Source organism: Phytophthora ramorum, assembly GCF_020800215.1.
Source record: "Phytophthora ramorum isolate Pr-102 chromosome Unknown Phyram_PR-102_s0015, whole genome shotgun sequence".
In the NCBI taxonomy this organism is placed as follows: Eukaryota; Oomycota; class Peronosporomycetes; order Peronosporales; family Peronosporaceae; genus Phytophthora; species Phytophthora ramorum.
Window position 1 is genome coordinate 98,237 of NW_027150661.1, and position 17,295 is coordinate 115,531.

At 54.0% G+C, this 17,295-nt stretch overlaps 6 protein-coding genes across 6 annotated transcripts; 4 read left to right on the top strand and 2 right to left on the bottom strand.

The window, feature by feature from the left end:
* Positions 1-402: 402 nt before the first annotated feature.
* KRP23_12354 (uncharacterized protein) lies at positions 403-1,640 on the bottom strand (the record flags this gene model as incomplete). The annotated part of the gene is made up of 2 exons (XM_067882963.1): positions 403-1,217; positions 1,277-1,640. 2 exons carry the CDS (start codon positions 1,638-1,640, stop codon positions 403-405), a joined length of 1,179 nt encoding a protein of 392 aa, XP_067739262.1.
* Positions 1,641-2,161: 521 nt separating this feature from the next.
* KRP23_12355 (putative dimethyladenosine transferase) lies at positions 2,162-3,420 on the top strand (the record flags this gene model as incomplete). The annotated part of the gene is made up of 5 exons (XM_067882964.1): positions 2,162-2,655; positions 2,755-2,920; positions 2,991-3,119; positions 3,200-3,306; positions 3,378-3,420. The coding sequence occupies 5 exons, from the start codon at positions 2,162-2,164 to the stop codon at positions 3,418-3,420; spliced, it is 939 nt and encodes a 312-aa protein (XP_067739263.1).
* Positions 3,421-3,831: 411 nt separating this feature from the next.
* On the top strand, positions 3,832-7,057 carry KRP23_12356 (Kinesin-like protein KIN-14A; the record flags this gene model as incomplete). Its single annotated transcript, XM_067882965.1, has 6 exons — positions 3,832-3,902; positions 4,221-5,112; positions 5,199-5,240; positions 5,307-5,420; positions 5,491-6,022; positions 7,041-7,057. 6 exons carry the CDS (start codon positions 3,832-3,834, stop codon positions 7,055-7,057), a joined length of 1,668 nt encoding a protein of 555 aa, XP_067739264.1.
* A 3-nt stretch (positions 7,058-7,060) lies between these two features.
* KRP23_12357 (Cohesin subunit SA-3) lies at positions 7,061-11,836 on the bottom strand (the record flags this gene model as incomplete). Its single annotated transcript, XM_067882966.1, has 7 exons — positions 7,061-9,517; positions 9,594-9,778; positions 9,851-10,728; positions 10,799-11,064; positions 11,128-11,240; positions 11,306-11,571; positions 11,691-11,836. 7 exons carry the CDS (start codon positions 11,834-11,836, stop codon positions 7,061-7,063), a joined length of 4,311 nt encoding a protein of 1,436 aa, XP_067739265.1.
* A 241-nt stretch (positions 11,837-12,077) lies between these two features.
* On the top strand, positions 12,078-14,423 carry KRP23_12358 (Beta-D-xylosidase 4; the record flags this gene model as incomplete). The annotated part of the gene is made up of 1 exon (XM_067882967.1): positions 12,078-14,423. The coding sequence occupies one exon, from the start codon at positions 12,078-12,080 to the stop codon at positions 14,421-14,423; it is 2,346 nt and encodes a 781-aa protein (XP_067739266.1).
* Positions 14,424-14,635: 212 nt separating this feature from the next.
* On the top strand, positions 14,636-17,221 carry KRP23_12359 (DEAD-box ATP-dependent RNA helicase 28; the record flags this gene model as incomplete). The annotated part of the gene is made up of 1 exon (XM_067882968.1): positions 14,636-17,221. The coding sequence occupies one exon, from the start codon at positions 14,636-14,638 to the stop codon at positions 17,219-17,221; it is 2,586 nt and encodes an 861-aa protein (XP_067739267.1).
* Positions 17,222-17,295: the final 74 nt, after the last annotated feature.

Genomic DNA, 17,295 nt, shown 5'->3' on the forward strand with positions numbered 1-17,295 from the left:
CATGCACATACCCAAGAAACGGCTTCGCTCGTGTTGCCATCATCAGAAACATCGCCAAGAGCAAGATTCATGACCAAGACTACGGCGCCGATCGACGCCGGCCATTTTTTCTACATTATTATTGATAAGTTATACGATAGGGAGTAGCTGCAGCAGCGGAGCAGCAACCAGCACGAGGAGCGCTCGTCTATAGAGAAGCGAGCCAAGCCACAGTAGCCTACGTGATGTTCCAAATCAATCGAATCGACAAGCATTGATTGGAATTCATTTTTGTTTTTGTTTTGGGCTGCTCACGCTCATAGATCAAGGGCCTCTCACAGTACACTGGAAAGGAAGAAGATTGACGGCCCACGGTGGCAGCAATTTTCGTGGTGCGTGGCGTGGCGACGCTGGGTTGTCGACTTACAGCGACTTCTCGTACACCACGCGCTTGCCCACATCCGAGTGCTTGATCTTGTTGGAGATGAATGCACCTTTGCGACGCACGGGGCGAGAGGTGACCCCGAGTCCGAAGACGAACGTGGCGACGAACAGCAGGAACATTCCGACCAGCAGTAGGATAGGCACCCACAGCGGCGCCGTGAAGAACGACGTGGCCAGGAACGGGATGATCCAGAACGGGAACGTGAAGAACGCCACCAGCATCGTAGGCACCGCGATGGCCAGGAACACGGTAAGCGCTCCAGCCGCCGTGATGCCCAGCACAGCAGCCAATGCCACACTCAGCTTGCGGTGCTTCTTGGCAAAGTCCGTGGGCAGCTGGCAGTAGCCCGACACGGCGCCACAGGCGGTCGACGAGAGCGAGCACAGCGTCGCCACGAAGGCGTCACGGGCGTCCAGCAGCTTCGAGGCTCGTCCAGCCGCACGGAAGGCCTTGCGCACTGGTGGGCCAAACCACACCAGCACGCGGAGCTCTCCACGCTTGCCCGAGCCACGCGATCCCTCTTTGAGGCTGATCGAGTACTCGGTAGAGTCGCCAGACTGGGACTGCACAACCGTGTCGACACTCTGTTGGCCCGAGCCAATGAGCTCGTCCCCAGATTCGTCCGCGTACACCTCAAAGGTCAGCGTCGTGCCCTTGTCGTGCTGGCTGGCGTCGTAGAAGAGCTCCAACTCGTTGTTGACGCCCTCGCCCCACTCCGGGCTCGTGCCTCCTTGGAAGGCTGGGTCCGTGGTCGCCCACACCTTGGGACTCGAGTCGTCCAGCTGCACCAACACTGCAACACAATACTAATTAGCACTAGCTGCAAGTCTTAATAGCGAGTCGGCAGCTCACCGAACGGGTCTTGGCGCTTGCCAAAGTCCATCGTGGGCAGGTTGCGGGCGCTCAGCACCTTGACGTGGATGGTGCCGTTCATGGTCTCCAAGGGCTCGGTGATCGACTGGCTCTTGGTCGTGGGAATGGGCGGCTGCTTGGGGCTTGGTGGCTGCTGCTTGGGCGTTGGCTTGGGCGGCGACGCGGGCTTGGGAGCGACGGGCGCGGGCAACTCTGGAGCTACGGGGGCGACTGGCGGAGCGGGGGCGGCGACCTCCGGGGAGGAATCGGAACTGCTGCTGCTGCTGTCCGAGGAGGATTCGGCCGGGGGAGGCGTCGTAGTGGCTGCTTGCTGCTCTTGCTGGCGCTTGGACCTGCGGGCCATAAAGTCTCTTGACACTTGGCCGGCGAGTTCTCAACTGGCTCAACTGGCTGAGTGGACTCAGGATCGCGTGGGAAACACTGTGTATTCGTATAATCTGACAAAAGGCTTGGCAGATGCCAGACGCTTCCCGGAGAAATTGTATGCCACAATACTGTGGAAACAGATAAACTACTATAACGCAAATACACTTTGCTAGCCAACAAGTTGAAGTGGAAGACCTACACGCGAGCGTCACATTCGAATATTGCGATTATTGCTGCAATAATATTGTGTATATGGCCGAGGAATTTCATTGGCTCAAAGACAGCAGCATTTCAGCCATTGCTGTTTGAAATCGTCGACTTTGTTTGCATTGGCTGAAATCCGAACTGTAGCCATATCGGATTGGCTGGTTAAAACGTCACTTTCTTATTGGCTAAAACTAAGGTCAAAGCGGTGGCCACCAGCAATCTGTGACGCTGCGCACAAGCGGCGATTTGCCATCGCGTCAACCTCTTGCTGTCGCTGCATCACCTGCTGTCATGCCCAAGGACAAGAAGAAGCGCGCGCGTAACGTGGGCACGGCCTCGGCCGCGCAAAATGCGCTGGGCCGCACGCTGGCCACGCCCAACACGAATCTGGGCCAGCATTTCCTCAAGAACCCCATGATCGTGACGCAGATCGTGGCCAAGGCGGCCATCCGCGGCACCGACGTGTGTCTTGAGGTCGGTCCTGGTACCGGTAACCTGACGGTGAAGCTGCTGGACCAGGCCAAGCGCGTGGTGGCCGTAGAGTTCGACCCGCGAATGGTGGCGGAGCTGCAGAAGCGCATCCAGCACACGGAGCACATCAACCACCTCCAGATTATCCACGGAGACGTCATGCGTGTGCAGTTGCCGTTCTTCGACGTGTGTGTGGCCAACCTGCCGTACCAGATCTCGTCGCCCTTTGTGTTCAAGCTGCTGGCCCACCGCCCCATGTTCCGCTGCGCTGTGGTCATGTTCCAGGAGGAGTTTGCCAAGCGCCTCAGTGCCAAGTACGTCGGCTGCAGAGAGAGAGAGAGAGAGAGAGAGAGAGAGAGAGAGAGGTTGCTATAGGTGTACTGATAATGTTGATGCTGTTGCTGTTGTTGCAGACCGGGTGACGAGCTGTACTGCCGTTTGTCGGTGAACACGCAGTTGCTGGCCAAGGTGGATCAGCTACTGAAGGTCGGACGCAACAACTTCCGTCCGCCGCCCAAGGTCGAGTCGCGCGTGGTGCGCATTGAGCCACGCAACCCGCCGCCGCCGGTCAACTTCACGGTGCGTCAGAACTCAAAGCAGCTGCCAGCTTGTAGCTGCTATTGAAGAGCTAACGTTGTGGTGATGACAGGAATGGGATGGTATGATTAAGATCATCTTCAACCGTAAGAACAAGACGTTGCACTCGTGCTTCGTTACCAAGTCCGTACTCAAGATCCTGGAAGAGAACTACAAAACCTATTGCTCGCTGAACAACGAGGTACGCTCGTGCAACATCTACCAAGCGAAAATCAAATTGCTGTACCGTACTAATGTTTGACTTTTACTGTGTAATTGCAGCTCCCGGAAGGGGATATCGACATGAAGAAGAAGGTGGAAGAGGTGCTGTCTTTCGAGAGCTACGGCGGAAAGCGTGGTGCCAAGATGGACCAGGACGATTTTTTACTGTACGTCGCCTGCGGATATTTATCACTTTCTTTGAACCGGACGCTTATGATAGTTGTCTTTTGATTTTCAGGCTGCTCGAGCGATTCAACGCCAGCAAAATCCACTTTTCGTAGAGTTGGTACTGCCATTTAGCTCGCCACGCTTGCGACGACAGTCCATCGATTGCCTCGCTCAATCTCGGTTTGGCCGTCATATTCTCTCGAGGTGTTCCCTTGCTTATATCGGTATATAGATTCACTGTTCGCTTGCTCCTCCTCTTGCAGTGGCGCTTGTGTCGTGTCCGTTTCGCGTTCTTCCCACATGTATAAAAAGAGTATTGCAGGATCGAGGCCACTTGATGTTCATGGATGACCACCCCAGTTTTGGTGTACTTGCCGTGAAAATAGATGCGAAACCACAGCAAGGCACTTCCCAGTCCCATCCGTGCTCTGGAGCTTTCAGACCAGGAGTTTCTACTTCGGACAAACTGCAACTCGTAGCAGACAACAGCACACGAGTTGAGAGTGAGGATACAGTCGTAAGAAATGGAGCGTGAACGCGATCGCGACCGAGACCGCGGTAGTCGCAGTGATGATCGAGGGTGTGACGACTCCGGGTACGAGCGCAGTAATCGTGATAGCGAGCGAGTTCGGACGAAAGACCGCGACTGGGATGAACGCAGCGCTACGAGCAGTACGAGCAGCAGCCGTGATCGAGATCGCGACCGGGTCAAAGACCGCGATCGCGACCGGGACCGTGAGAAACGTCGAGAGAAGGACAGCACCCGCGACCGGGATCGAGACAAGGACCGCGATCGTGAGCGAGCCCGTGACCGTGACCGAGACCGAGACCGTGATCGCGACCGTGATCGCCATCGTACCCGAGATCATCGGGACAGAGATCGAGACTATGACTACGATCGTGACCGTGACAGGAGAGACTATTCTTCGCGCTACAGTAGCTCTTCATTCTCACGCCCAGCCACGTATGATCCACGCCTGGCGCAACGCACACAACTGCGAAGCCGTCGAGGTGATGGCGATGAGGACGATGATCGCTATGAGGACGTGATCCGCAGAAAGCAACTGCAGGATGAGCTTGGTCTTTCGGACGAGGAGGAGTTGCCTTCAGGAAATGGCGACGGAGAAACTGGAGGTAGCTCCTCGCGTAGCAATAATTCCGGTGGTGATAACGAAGCCCGGGCGCGCATCAGGGAGCTTCAGCGCGAGTTGAAAGAAGCCCGTGATGCGGAGCAAAAGGCCCAAGAGTCTCTTAGCAAGCTGCAGCTACTAAGCAAGTCGCAAACTGCCATCCTGAAAACCTCTATGAGCAAGAAGCTTCAGCAAAAGGAAGAGATGGTGGGTGACATGACCAACATTATCAAGGAGCTCGAGCGCAAGCTTACTGAAGCTGGAGTGAAATTCGATGTGTACAATTTACCCGACACCGCTAAAGTGTCCTCTGGTCGTGTTGGAATGGCCTCGGACAACGACGCCGAGGCAGAAATCAACGCTATGAAGACGGAGATGGAACGTTTGATCGAGGACAACAGTGCACTCAAAGCGGCTGCAACGAAGGCCAGCATGAGTGATTCTAAACCACCCCCGCCTGTAGCTTCCACATCGGACAACATGGTCAGCAAGGCAGCCCTCGATGGTGTGGAGGCTGAGAAGCGACAGTTGATGCGCCAGATGAAGGAGATGCAGCAGCAATTAGCTTCACTGAAGTCAACAGCTTCTACACCTCCACCAGCGCCCTCAGCACCCGAGAGTGGGTCAGCTCCAGCGTCCTCGAACGCGGAGGAGATGCAGTGTTTGAAAAACAAGGTATGCCTTTCACTCACCATAAGCGTTTGCCATGCGTTCACCCTAACTCGATTTGATGACGTTGACCCTATCGGAACTGTTTGTAGCTCGCTGCTGCAGAGAGTTCCCACCAGAGCCTCCAGAAAACGGTAAACTGCTTCCTTCACGTCTTTGCTTTGTAAAGCATGTCTAATGGTAAATGTTAATTGTTGCAGATCCAGCGGTTGGAGAAGGAGCTCGCAACGGCAATGGCTAGTCGTGCAGTTGCTGCACCAGAAGCTACTCATGCTGCTGCACAAGGACCTTCCAAGCTCGAGACAGAACTCCAGGTGCGTCTCCCTTTCAATGCCACAGTCATCGTTGGCGAATTTTGCTCACATCACCATATTTTCATTGCAGACACAAGTTCGTGAACTGGAAACACGCCTCACAGAGCTACAAACTCAACTGGAGCAACAAAAGCACGATAGTCAAGTCAAGGAGGCTACCGCCAACGAACGCTACGCGAAGCTCAAGGCGACAGCTGAGAGCGAGCTTAACAAAATCAAGGAGCAGGCCAAGAAGGCCATTTTGGAACTGAAGCGGAAGCTCGAGGTTGCTTCCAAGGGCCAGCAGCGCAAGCAGGCAGCGATCACGGGACTGAGCACGCAGTTGCGGGCCCAGCGTACCGATCTTGTCACGCTGAAGTCGCAGGTCACAGCTCAGCAGCAACAGGTCCCCGTGATGGCCAAACAGTTGACGGAAAGGATCATACAGCGTGTCCAGAAGCAGGCAGATGCCATGGCTGGTGTCGTGGACAATTACAAGCGTGAGATGAAAGAACGGAAGCGCTTGTTTAACCTTGTGCAGGAGCTCAAGGGAAATATCCGTGTGCTTTGCCGTGTTCGCCCGATTTCGAAGTCAGAAGTTGCTCAAGGCAGCAAGATGATATGTAAGTTCACGCCCGAGGAGATCACTCTGAGTGGCGAGAAGGGCAAAGTGAAGACGTGGGAGTTCGACCACGTCTTCGACATGGCCTCGACTCAAGACCAGCTATTCTCCGAAGTGAAGCCGCTAGTCACAAGCATCCTGGATGGCTACAGTGTGTGCATCTTTGCGTACGGCCAAACCGGCTCGGGTAAAACGTTCACGATGGCAGGACCTCCTGAGAATCCTGGCATCAACACACGTTCGCTTCAGGAACTGTTCGAGCGCAAGGCTGATCGCATGAAAGAGTACCAGGACGAGCTTACCGTTAGCGTCATGGAAATCTACAACGAGCAGATCCGCGACTTGCTCGCACAAGACGCTGCAAACACGAACCTGCAGGTTCGCCAGGGGCCCACGGGTAACTTTGTTCCAGGGCTGACAGTGGTGCCGGTGCAAACGCTCGACGAAGTTGTCGAGCTGATCAAGCGCGGAAACAAGAACCGCAGCACGCATGCTACAGACATGAACGAGCACAGTAGTCGTAGTCACTCGATCCTCTCCATCCAACTGAAGAGCCTGAACATCGTCACCAATGTCGTCGCTAGCGGCAAACTATTCCTCGTCGATCTCGCAGGCTCCGAGCGGCTTTCGAAGACGGGCGCGGAAGGACAGCGGCTCAAGGAGGCACAAAATATCAACAAGTCGCTGTCAGCGCTCGGTGACGTCATTGCAGCACGTGCAAGCAAGCAGAAGCACGTGCCATACAGAAACTCGTCGCTGACGTATCTGCTGCAGGATGCACTGGGTGGTGACTCGAAGACACTCATGGTAGCTTGTGCAAGTCCTGTGGACTACAACACCGAAGAGACCTTCTGCACACTGAACTTCGCTGCCAGAACGCGCAGCGTTGAAATGGGGAAGGCCACAAAGAATGTCGCTCATTCCACATAACTCACGAGTACGTCGAAGCACTACATACTTACGTGCCACTCGGGCTTAACTATCCTGCGAAGCAACATCAACCTTGATACCTTTCACAGACATCCTTACCACTTGAGCCTCAACCCTGACGCCGTTTTCTACGACTTCTTGCATCGGTGACTTTTTCGTTCTGACTCCCGACACCTCGATTGCGTTTGCTTGTCTTCAGGTTTGTTGACGATAGGTCGTCCTGGTTGCTCTGGACAGGTGCGTCATCTTCGCTTTTTGCTTCATCTGCAGACAGCTCGTTGGACTCGGTGTCTGGACTGGACTCGGTTCCTGCATGATGCTGTGCGCGTGGTCGTTTCCGGAGTGGTGAGGAGGCATTATCGACAGTCGCAGCAGCGCGTTTGCGTCCTGGCGGCTCGTGTCGAGTATGACAGTCGACGTACATCTCATCCTGCTCGTCGTCTTCGGTCTTGTCTACTTCGGTTTTGTCGTCAGCCTTCGCGTCTGTTTCCTGCTCGCTCGCTGAATTATCCTCGTCATCCTCTTCAGCGATCGATGATGTTTGCATCGGTGTGGGCTCCGAACTAGCTGATCGCCGTTTGCTTCTCAGTGGGGGCGACAGCATGACACCAGTAGATACCCGCTTCCTTCCATTTGCAATGCCAGTGGAAGTGACTGCCGACTGGAAGTCGAACAACGCCCGCCATTGTGGGTCCAAAGCCTCAGCGTCACCAGGAATATCACTCAGTGCGTGAAGTCGCTCCATAAAATACTCTCGAAGTTGTGCCATACTTGAATTGTCCAAATGGGAGAGGTAAATGCGCATGGTCTCCAAAAACCCAAACTGTACCGGCTGCTCCAGGGAATAGCGGACACCTTCACACAAGAACCGCAAAAAGGGAGCTCGCAGCGATAAAGGGACTTTCCCAACACCAAGAGATTGGCTGAACCTCTTTGCTAGCTCTTTCAACTCCTGCTCGCTGTCTTTCAGCTTTTCCTTCAGCTCTTCTAGCTCTGAAGCTTCGTCATTGCTGGCTTTCTCATTTGACGCAGCAGCTTCGAGGTCTTGTTTCCAAATGAGAATAGAGCTGAACATATCGCGAAGTGCCGTCATTTGAATTTCCAGATAGCGCACGGGTGTATCTGTCTTCACTAGCTTGCCAAATGCCTTCACCACCTCAACACCTGGTTTGCCACTTGACGTAAAATACTGCAGAACTGCTGCAGCTTGGCCTTTCTTGCTTGGGTTGCATAACGATACTCGCCCGAGCGCGACTAAGAGCTCAGCTTTGCGTTGCTGTTTCTCTTCCCACTCACGAATGACATCTTCTTTTTCCTTCACGATGGTGGGATCATTCTCGACCATCTCGTCTTCAAATTCAGGCTCCTCTTCCTCAGCTTCATTCATCTGAGCCTGGAAATGCATTTCAGTAAGAAGGTCCAGTACACTTGGCAATGCCCACTCCAGTGAATTGTATGGTGCAGTTGCATCCTGGAACTTCTCCACAAACAAACAGCGTGCGTCGCAGAACGTTAAGAACGCGAAGCGCTGCGCCTCTCTCACATATGCTGCCACATCCGCATCTTCAAATTCAAGCTCTTCCATTGAGTCCACCGATTGCGGGTCAGGTGTTTCCGCATTTTCCTTGTGCTCTTCGCTACTTGTCCTTTGGGTTCTCGCCAGGTGCATCTCCAACACTGATATTAATGCTTCTTCAAGCGTGGAGCGCGAGTGGCATATTTTTTTGATTTGGACACTAACGGAAGGGTCAACGTCATCAGCATCACCAGATTCAGCTGAAGTGCTATCGCGCTTTTTATCATCTTCAATGTTTTTGAAGATGGGAGCAGTGATCCACAGCAAGTCAGAATAAATAATTATCAAACCGTGCTTGATTGTGTCTGCATGCTGAAAACCTTCATCCAAGTCGGTAACACATTTTGTTCTTCGACGCAGCAAATCTCCTATTGCGACAGCAAGTCTGTCCATTCGCCCAAGATGGAGTTCCGGCACAGTCGATTGGCCAGGAACGCCTACCGCGGATGAAGCCAAATCAGGAGGCATGTACTCACGGACATTCAGATACTTCACCAAACACTTGAGTCGACGCATACCGATCCGCAAACCGTACTCAATGTCCAATATCTCTTTGGCCTTGGCGCCCTTCTTTTTTCTTCCTCGTGTCTTCTTGCTCTTCGTTTTTGGCGTGCCATCGCCAGAAATGGCTAACGTATCGCACAGTTTCATGTCAGCTTCAAGGAGACGATCGATCTTGTCCAGGACCTCTTGAACCAGTTCACGCACAATCACTTCTGCTTCACGTTTTAGTGACGCATGCTCCGTTCGAACCAAATGGGTAATCGAAAGCGCCAAACTTGTTAGCAGCTCGTCATCAGAGTGCAACAAATATGCGCGCTTCAATTTCTCGAGGAGCTCTTTAATGTGGCTGCTGTGGTGACCAATCACCTCGCTCTTTAGCGTCAGCATCGGGATCAATTGCAGCAGCAATGCCAGCTTGTCGGGGTCAGACTGGTACAAAAGAAACAAGCTGGGGATATCCTTGCAATACGCCACAGTAATTTCTTCCTACAGTCATTGCAGCGGAGAAAACATGTTAGCACGGCAACCATTATCTCGCTGTGAGCAAAATACCGTGACGTACTTGCAGTTGCTCCGATTCCTTTTTGGCGGTAGCACTTGTTCCTCGGCTAGCACCATCCCCCACAAGTTTGCTCACGGATGCTACTAGTAACCTCATCAAGATGGTCTGCTGCTCGCTGCTTAGGTCTGGCGCGCTTTTGTCTACTAGGATCAAATCCGTCATCAGCCTCCAATCCTGCAGGACAACTGTGAAACGTACAGATCAAACGAAATCAGAAACGAATGCAACGGAATGAATAGCATCCAACGCGAACTTACGACAGTCATCTAGCCCCCAAAACGCATCGACCAAAGTTTCTACTGCGCCCTCAGGTACACCGTGATTTTGGATATACTCTTCCGCAAATTCCACGAGTGCAATAGCCTGGGTGTTCAATTGCTCCTTTTTCAATTTTTCGTTTTTCGTTTTCGAAACCGCAACGCCAAACGCTTCGTACTGGAGGCACACGAACTCCGCGGCAGCTTTTCGAATCTCTTCGTGCTCCGCATCAAACACCAACTTTTCCACGGGCTGCAGCTCAATATCCGAACTGATCAGACTGTGTTTGTCAACCGCAATCAATAGATGAATGCACTCCTCTACGACAGCGTCGTCCACATCATTGCAGAGCTCCAAATACCGCGGCAAAAAGCGAGAAGTAAAGAGCTCCAACTTTTCTGTGAAGGCATCATTCCCATACAGTTCGCACAAAATCTCGACCACTTCAAGACGAACTGAAGCCGATTTATCGCTTAGCAACCAGCCCAAATATTTCAGGAAGCTGTCCTTCAGGAACTGGTCGGGCAGAGTAGTGATCCAATGACCAAGACACTGCATGCTTACAACACGAATCTCCGGCATGACGTCGCGGTACCGATGCACCACCACCCCAGTGAATACCAAATTGACAAGTTTCAGTACCTGCTCAAGTCGGTTCTCATATAGTGTTTTGTTTTCCTTCAAAAGGGCCATCTTCCCGATGTTTGGGCTTTTATGAGTGCCAGGTGTCGCCTTACCTGGCGAGTTTGTTTCGGCAATTAATTGTCTCGTTGCAATCGCCAGCTTCTCGGAAATGGTTGCGGCTGTACGCACTAAGGAATTGCTTAGCGTTAGCACAGCAACAGTAGTCGTGTGCCGAATCGGTCGAATTTCAGAGCTACAACAATCAGCATCACGTTAGTACAACCACACGAATCGCCACATCCCCATATGCAACCTTTCCTCACCTCGACAAAGAGGTCAACCAGTCTATAAAATTCGTGGCGATCTCCGACGTGAACAAGATCTCGCTTTCGTTGCACTCCTTCACGAAAACCTCCCAGAACTCTTCAAAGTTGCGCTGGAACTTCTTCATGCCTTTTCCACGAGATACCATAGGGTACTCCCCATTTCCTTTCTCCAGATCCTCCACGACATGATTCACCAAGTCACTCATATCCAGTTGAGCCAACGGTTCCGATTCAGGAACGCATTGACCTGTACCTCCGCACGCCTACCAATACAAACAATCACGTTAAATCCCAATCCACCAGCTCCATCTCGCCAGCTTTATTACCTGCAGCACAAGATTCAGCACTTCTCTCGTCGCCTTCTCCTCCTCCTCCTCAAACCGGTCACGCCATTCACTCAACAGGTTCTCAAGCGACGCCTTTCCTTTCTTAATCGCCTCTGCACGAACAAGTTAGCGTCTAGCTCTGCCCTATCCAATTAGATCACACTGCAAGTACACGTACCAAACAGCGACTCTCCATCGTCTTCGTGCTCGGCATCGTTCCCTGCTGTCTCAGTCTCCGCTTCCGTCTCTGCTCCTTTTCTCTTGCTCTTCCGCTCGCGTCTAGCCAACCCCAAACTGCGCGCTTGGCTCCACGGCGAGCGCTTGCGTCTACTGACTCTTGCCTTTGCAAGGGGCGTCCGAGCCGCTTTGCGGGCGTTCGCGGGCTTCTTCAGCTTGGTCCCAGACGGCGTGAACTCCTCGTCTTCTCCTTCGGGGCCTTCGCTACTGTAAAAGTGTACAAATACGTCAGATATTGAACTTGAGCATACCAAAACCAACAAGAATGGAACGGTGGCAGCGAACATGCGCCAACGACCATCATTCTGATGCGCACTCGTTCGTACCTGCTTTCCTCGCCTTTCTCGTGGCCCTGCATTGCGTCTTGCTCTTCAGCCTGCGCCTCCACCTCATCGTCACTGCCACGTGCGTCTTCCACCTGGTAGATCGGCGTGGGCTTTCGCCGCAGACGCGTGCTGCGCCGCGCACTCATCACGTCAAGCTGCTCCGCGTGCGGAATCGATCAGTGAAAGGTTGGTGACTTGACTACTCTTTAAGAGGGATATTTCCGTTCTTATAGAGGAAGAAAGTCTTGCTATTAGTATACCCCTTCATATCGGTTGTCTCATCAATAGCAACATATCGTAGTTTCCGTGATGCACTGTACTACGAATCCAAACAACTTCAACCACACGTTTTAGTCTGCCATGTCATTTCCCAAGCTACCGTCGAGGATGCGGCACCTCAGTTGGCTTCTGCTGTTTCTACCAACGTTTTCCGTCGCTGCTGAGCGCGTGTCCTACTCGGACAATGTGTGTGACGACGCCAAGGTGGCTTCGCTCCCGTTCTGCGACGCGTCGCTGCCTCTGGAGGCCCGCGTGGACGACCTAGTGAGCCGCATCCCTCTCGACCAGGCCGTCGGGCTCCTGGTGAACAATGCGTCGGCCGCGCCTGGCGTTAGCATCCCGAGCTACGAGTGGTGGAATGAGGCACTTCACGGCGTGGCCTTCTCCCCTGGAGTGACGTTCAAGAGCCCGCTAACCGCCGCCACCAGCTTCCCGCAGGTGCTCAGCACAGCGGCGTCGTTCAACCGCACGCTGTTCTATCAGATAGCAGAGGTCGTTTCCACCGAAGCACGGGCCTTCTACAACTCCAAAGATGCAGGACTCACGTTCTGGACACCTAACGTCAACATCTTCCGTGATCCGAGATGGGGTCGAGGACAGGAGACGCCGGGGGAAGACCCGTACCTTACGGGAGAGTACGCGGTGGCCTTTGTGCGAGGACTGCAAGGAGAAGCCATGGAGGGCCGCGAAACCGGGGAAGAGAGCAAGTTCTTGAAGGTCTCAAGTTGCTGCAAACACTTTTCAGCCTATTCGCAAGAGGTGCCGAGGCACCGCAATGATGCTATTGTGACCAAGCAAGACCAAGCGGATACCTACTTCCCGGCGTTCGAGGACTGTGTGAAGCGAGGCCACGTGAGCTCCATCATGTGCAGCTACAATGCCGTCAATGGCATTCCGTCTTGTGCTGACAAGGGGCTGCTGACCGATGTGGTGCGTGGTCAGTGGAAGTTTGACGGATACATCACTTCTGACTGCGAGGCTGTTGCCGATGTGATCTACCAACACCACTACACCCAGTCACCAGAACAAACGTGTGCTACGACACTTGGTGCTGGCATGGATCTCAATTGTGGCGAATTCTTGAAACAACATCTGCCAAAGGCCGTGGAGCAAGGCATTGTTTCGACGAAGATGATGCACTCTGCCTTGAAGAACCAGTTCCGCGTGCTAATGAGACTTGGCATGTTTGAAAAGGGCAGTCAGCCGTTTGCTAACATCACCAAGGACATGGTGGACACAGCTGCGCACCGGCAGCTCGCACTGGAGGCTGCTCGACAGGGCGTCGTGCTACTAAAAAACGAGGATAACACCCTTCCGTTGGCTACGGATGCTTTCAGCAAAGATGGATCGCTTGCACTGATCGGACCGCACTACAACGCTAGTGACGCCTTACTTGGAAACTACTTTGGCCTACCCGCGCACATTGTGACACCGCTGGAAGGGGTAACACACTATGTGCCGAATGTTGCTCATTCACTGGGGTGCAAAGTATCGGGTGAGGTGCTGCCTGATTTCGATGAGGCTATTGAAGTTACGAAGAAGGCCGAGCGCGCTGTTGTCTTTATGGGGCTCGACCAAAGTCAAGAGAGAGAAGAGATTGATCGCTACCACCTGAAGCTACCGGGTTTCCAGATCGCGTTACTCAATCGAGTTCTGGAGGCTGCCTCGCACCCAATTGTGTTGGTGATCATCTCTGGTGGAAGTGTTGATTTATCACTATACAAGAACCACCCCAAGGTCGGAGCCATTGTTTTCAGTGGCTATCTCGGGCAAGCTGGTGGCCAAGCTCTAGCCGACGTGCTATTTGGCAAGTACAACCCAGCTGGAAAACTAACGCAGACGTTCTACGACAATCAGTACGTGAATGCGATGTCGATCTACGATATGCACATGCGTCCGACGCTTGTGACGGGGAACCCAGGGCGGACATATCGCTTCTTCACTGGCGCCCCTGTCTACGAGTTCGGCTTCGGCTTGTCGTACACCACTTTCCACAAGACGTGGGCTGTCGAGCCGCCCCGTGTGCTAAACGCCGCGATTCTCTCCCAGCAGCTCCAAGACGACACCATCCGTGACAAGCGTTCGTGCGTGGCGGCTTTCGGTGTCACTGTGACGAACTTGGGTGATGTGGAGGGCGAGGATGTCATCCTGATCTACGCCGAACCTCCTCAAGCTGGGGAAGGCGGACGTCCACTAAGATCCCTGGTTGCGTTCGAGCGCACGTCGCTGATTGTGGCAGGCCAAAAAGCCACCGCGAAGTTCTGTCTGGAGGCGAAGGCGTTCGCGCTCGCCAACGAAAGCGGCGACTTTGTCGTCGAGCAAGGCAATTGGACCATCCACGTGGACACTCTGCAGCACCGCGTGGACATTCAGGCAGGCGCTGCTATTCCTGAACCAACGTTGAACCGAGACGTCACACGCATGCCGCTACATCGCGGTGCAATGTGGGAGTAGTACTTGAAGTAGTCTTCAGGAGGACGTCAGAGGACTCCAAGGTGGACACTTTTGACAAACTGTTTTTAATCCAATCAGAGTGTGCTCATTTGACTTGACATCATATGATTGGTCGAAACTCGGTCGCCTATCACCTCCAGTCAAATGTTGCAGTCGCTCGTCAGTGTGGAATTGCATTGCTGGCTGTCATAGACCTTCCTGCACTGTAGACTATGGCGAAGAAGGTGCGTCCGCAAGCGGCGCAGGAGCAGGAGGACCTGGTGATGACCATCGCGTCAGATGACGAGCTGTCGAACGCGGAGGAAAGTTCGGACTCGGAGGACGAGGACGCAGCCGAGCTCAAAGGCGCCGTGCTGAGCCGCCAGCAGCAGGCCAAGGAGGCGCAGCAGAGCAAGAAGGAGAGCGAAATCGCCGAGGACTTTGAGTTCGACGAAGGTGGCGCCTTTTCCTCGGCCGGCGGCAGCTCGTGGGACTTCACGGCGGCCATTTCGCGCATCGAGAAGATGGAGAGCGGCATTCCAACGGCCACGAAGCGCACGTCGATCCAAGCCAAGATTGACAAGCGTCGCAAGGAGAAGGAAGAGGAGAAACAAGCCAAGAGGGCCAAGAAGGAGGCTAAGAAGGTCAAGAAGCAGGCAGAGAAGGAGAGCGACAGCGAGGAGGGTAGCGGCTCCGAGGAGGACAAAGACGAGAGTGAGGACGAGAAGGAGGAGCAGTCTTCGGACGAGGAGAAGGAGGAACAGGATGTGGAAGATGAGGACGTGGTGGTGGAGGAAGAGCGTCTCCAGTCTGCACTGCAGGACAGCAAGAAGGACCAGCAGTCCCGTGATGAGCTGGTGGACGCGTTGGAGAAGAAGAAGGCTGCGGAGTTCTTCGAGTCGGATCCGTTTGCGGCTCAGGAGTTTGCCAAGACGAAATTTGAGACTTTTGCCGACCTGAAGCTGTCGCGTCCGATTATGCGGGCGATCACGCACATTGGCTTTGAAAAGCCTACGCCGATTCAGCAGCGTGCCATCCCGATTGCGCTGACGGGCAAGGATATCTGTGCTAGCGCCCAGACTGGTAGTGGTAAGACTGCCGCTTTCTTGCTGCCCATCTTGGAGCGACTTCAATTCCGCTCGCGTCGTGTGCAGTCGACGCGTGTGATGATTATCTGCCCCGTGCGTGAGCTGGCGACACAGTGTCAGTCGATGTTTGAGCAGTTGGCGCGCTATACGGACATTACGTGCTCGCTGGCGGTGGGAGGCTTGCCGCTGAAGGCCCAGGAAGCGGAGCTGCGCAACCGTCCCGATGTTGTGGTGTGTACCCCTGGTCGTATGATTGACCACCTGCGTAACTCCAAGAGTGTTCACATGGATGACCTGGAAATCCTGGTTCTGGATGAAGCGGATCGCCTGCTTGAGCTGGGTTTCACAGAAGAAGTGCTTGAGCTCGTGCGAATGTGCCCGGTGCAACGCCAGACGATGCTGTTCTCCGCTACGTTGACCTCGAAGGTCGACCAGCTGATTGATCTGTCGATGAAGCGCCCCGTTCGCATTAGCACTGACCCGCTGTTCGATATGGCCAAGCACCTGGTGCAGGAGTTCGTGCGTATCCGTCCGAACCGTGAAGACGACCGTGAGGCGATTCTTTTGGCGCTGTGTACCCGTACGTTCCGCACGAACACGATTGTGTTCATGGAGACCAAATCGCATGCACACCGTATGATGATCATCTTCGGCCTTGCAGGCATTAAGGCTGCCGAACTTCACGGTAACCTGCAACAGAGGGATCGTCTCGAAGCGCTTCAGAAGTTCCGCGACGGCTCAGTGGACGTTCTGTTGTGTACCGATATCGCCGCTCGTGGTATCGATGTGCGCGGCGTGCACGCCGTTATTAACTACGAAATGCCCAAGGACATCACGACTTACGTGCATCGTGTCGGTCGTACGGCTCGTGCTGGTCGCAATGGTCGAGCTGTCACCCTTACGAGCGAGGCCCGTCGTCTGGTTATGAAGCAGGTGTCGCGTCACTGCAATGGCTTTGTGAAGTCCCGTGCTGTTCCTGACGCCGTTATCTCGCAATGGAATGCCCGCATCGAAAGCATGCAAGAAGACGTGAAGCTGGTCATGCACGAGGAAACGCTTGAGAAGCGCATGCGTGAAGCCGAAAAGGAAGCCACGCGCGCCTCCAACTTGCTGAAGCACCGTGACGAGATCAACTCGCGGCCGGCTCGCACGTGGTTTATGTCGGAGAAGGAAAAGAAAAATGTGAATGAGCGTGCTGACGAGGAACGCCACGCCAAGGAAGAAGCTGCTCAGGAAGAAGCGGAGGCTGCTGATACCATGTCGCGTGCAAAGAAGATCAAGCTCATGAGTCACAAGAAGCGGCGGTTGTTTGAGATTCGCGAGCGCGAGGAGCGCATGCTTGCGGACGCTCAACAGGACGACGAAGAAAACAGTGGGAAGAAGAGCAAGAACGTGTTCACGTCGATGCATGTTGCTGGTGCTGCTAAGCGTGCGAAGAAGGCGCAGCAGGACACGACCCGTTCGCGTGAGGAGGAATCTATTGCGGAGATTCACGAGCGAAAGCGTCTCAAGCGGGAGAAGGCTCGCGCTGCGCGTAGCAGCCACGGATCCGGTGCCTTCGACGTCGACATGACGGGTGACAGTGCGCCGGCCAGCAAGGCAAGGAAGCAGCGCGACGCTAACGCGGGCAACAACCCATTCGAGTTCAAGGAGAAAATCACGGACTTCAAGAAGCACGCGAATAAGGGAGGCTCCTTCAAGTCCAAGACCAAGTACAAGCGGCGCAAATAGATGTAGAAGCGCTAGCTAGCTTCTGTCAGCAGAAATGTACCCCATGTATTTCAGAGCTAAGCTTTCTGGTGCCT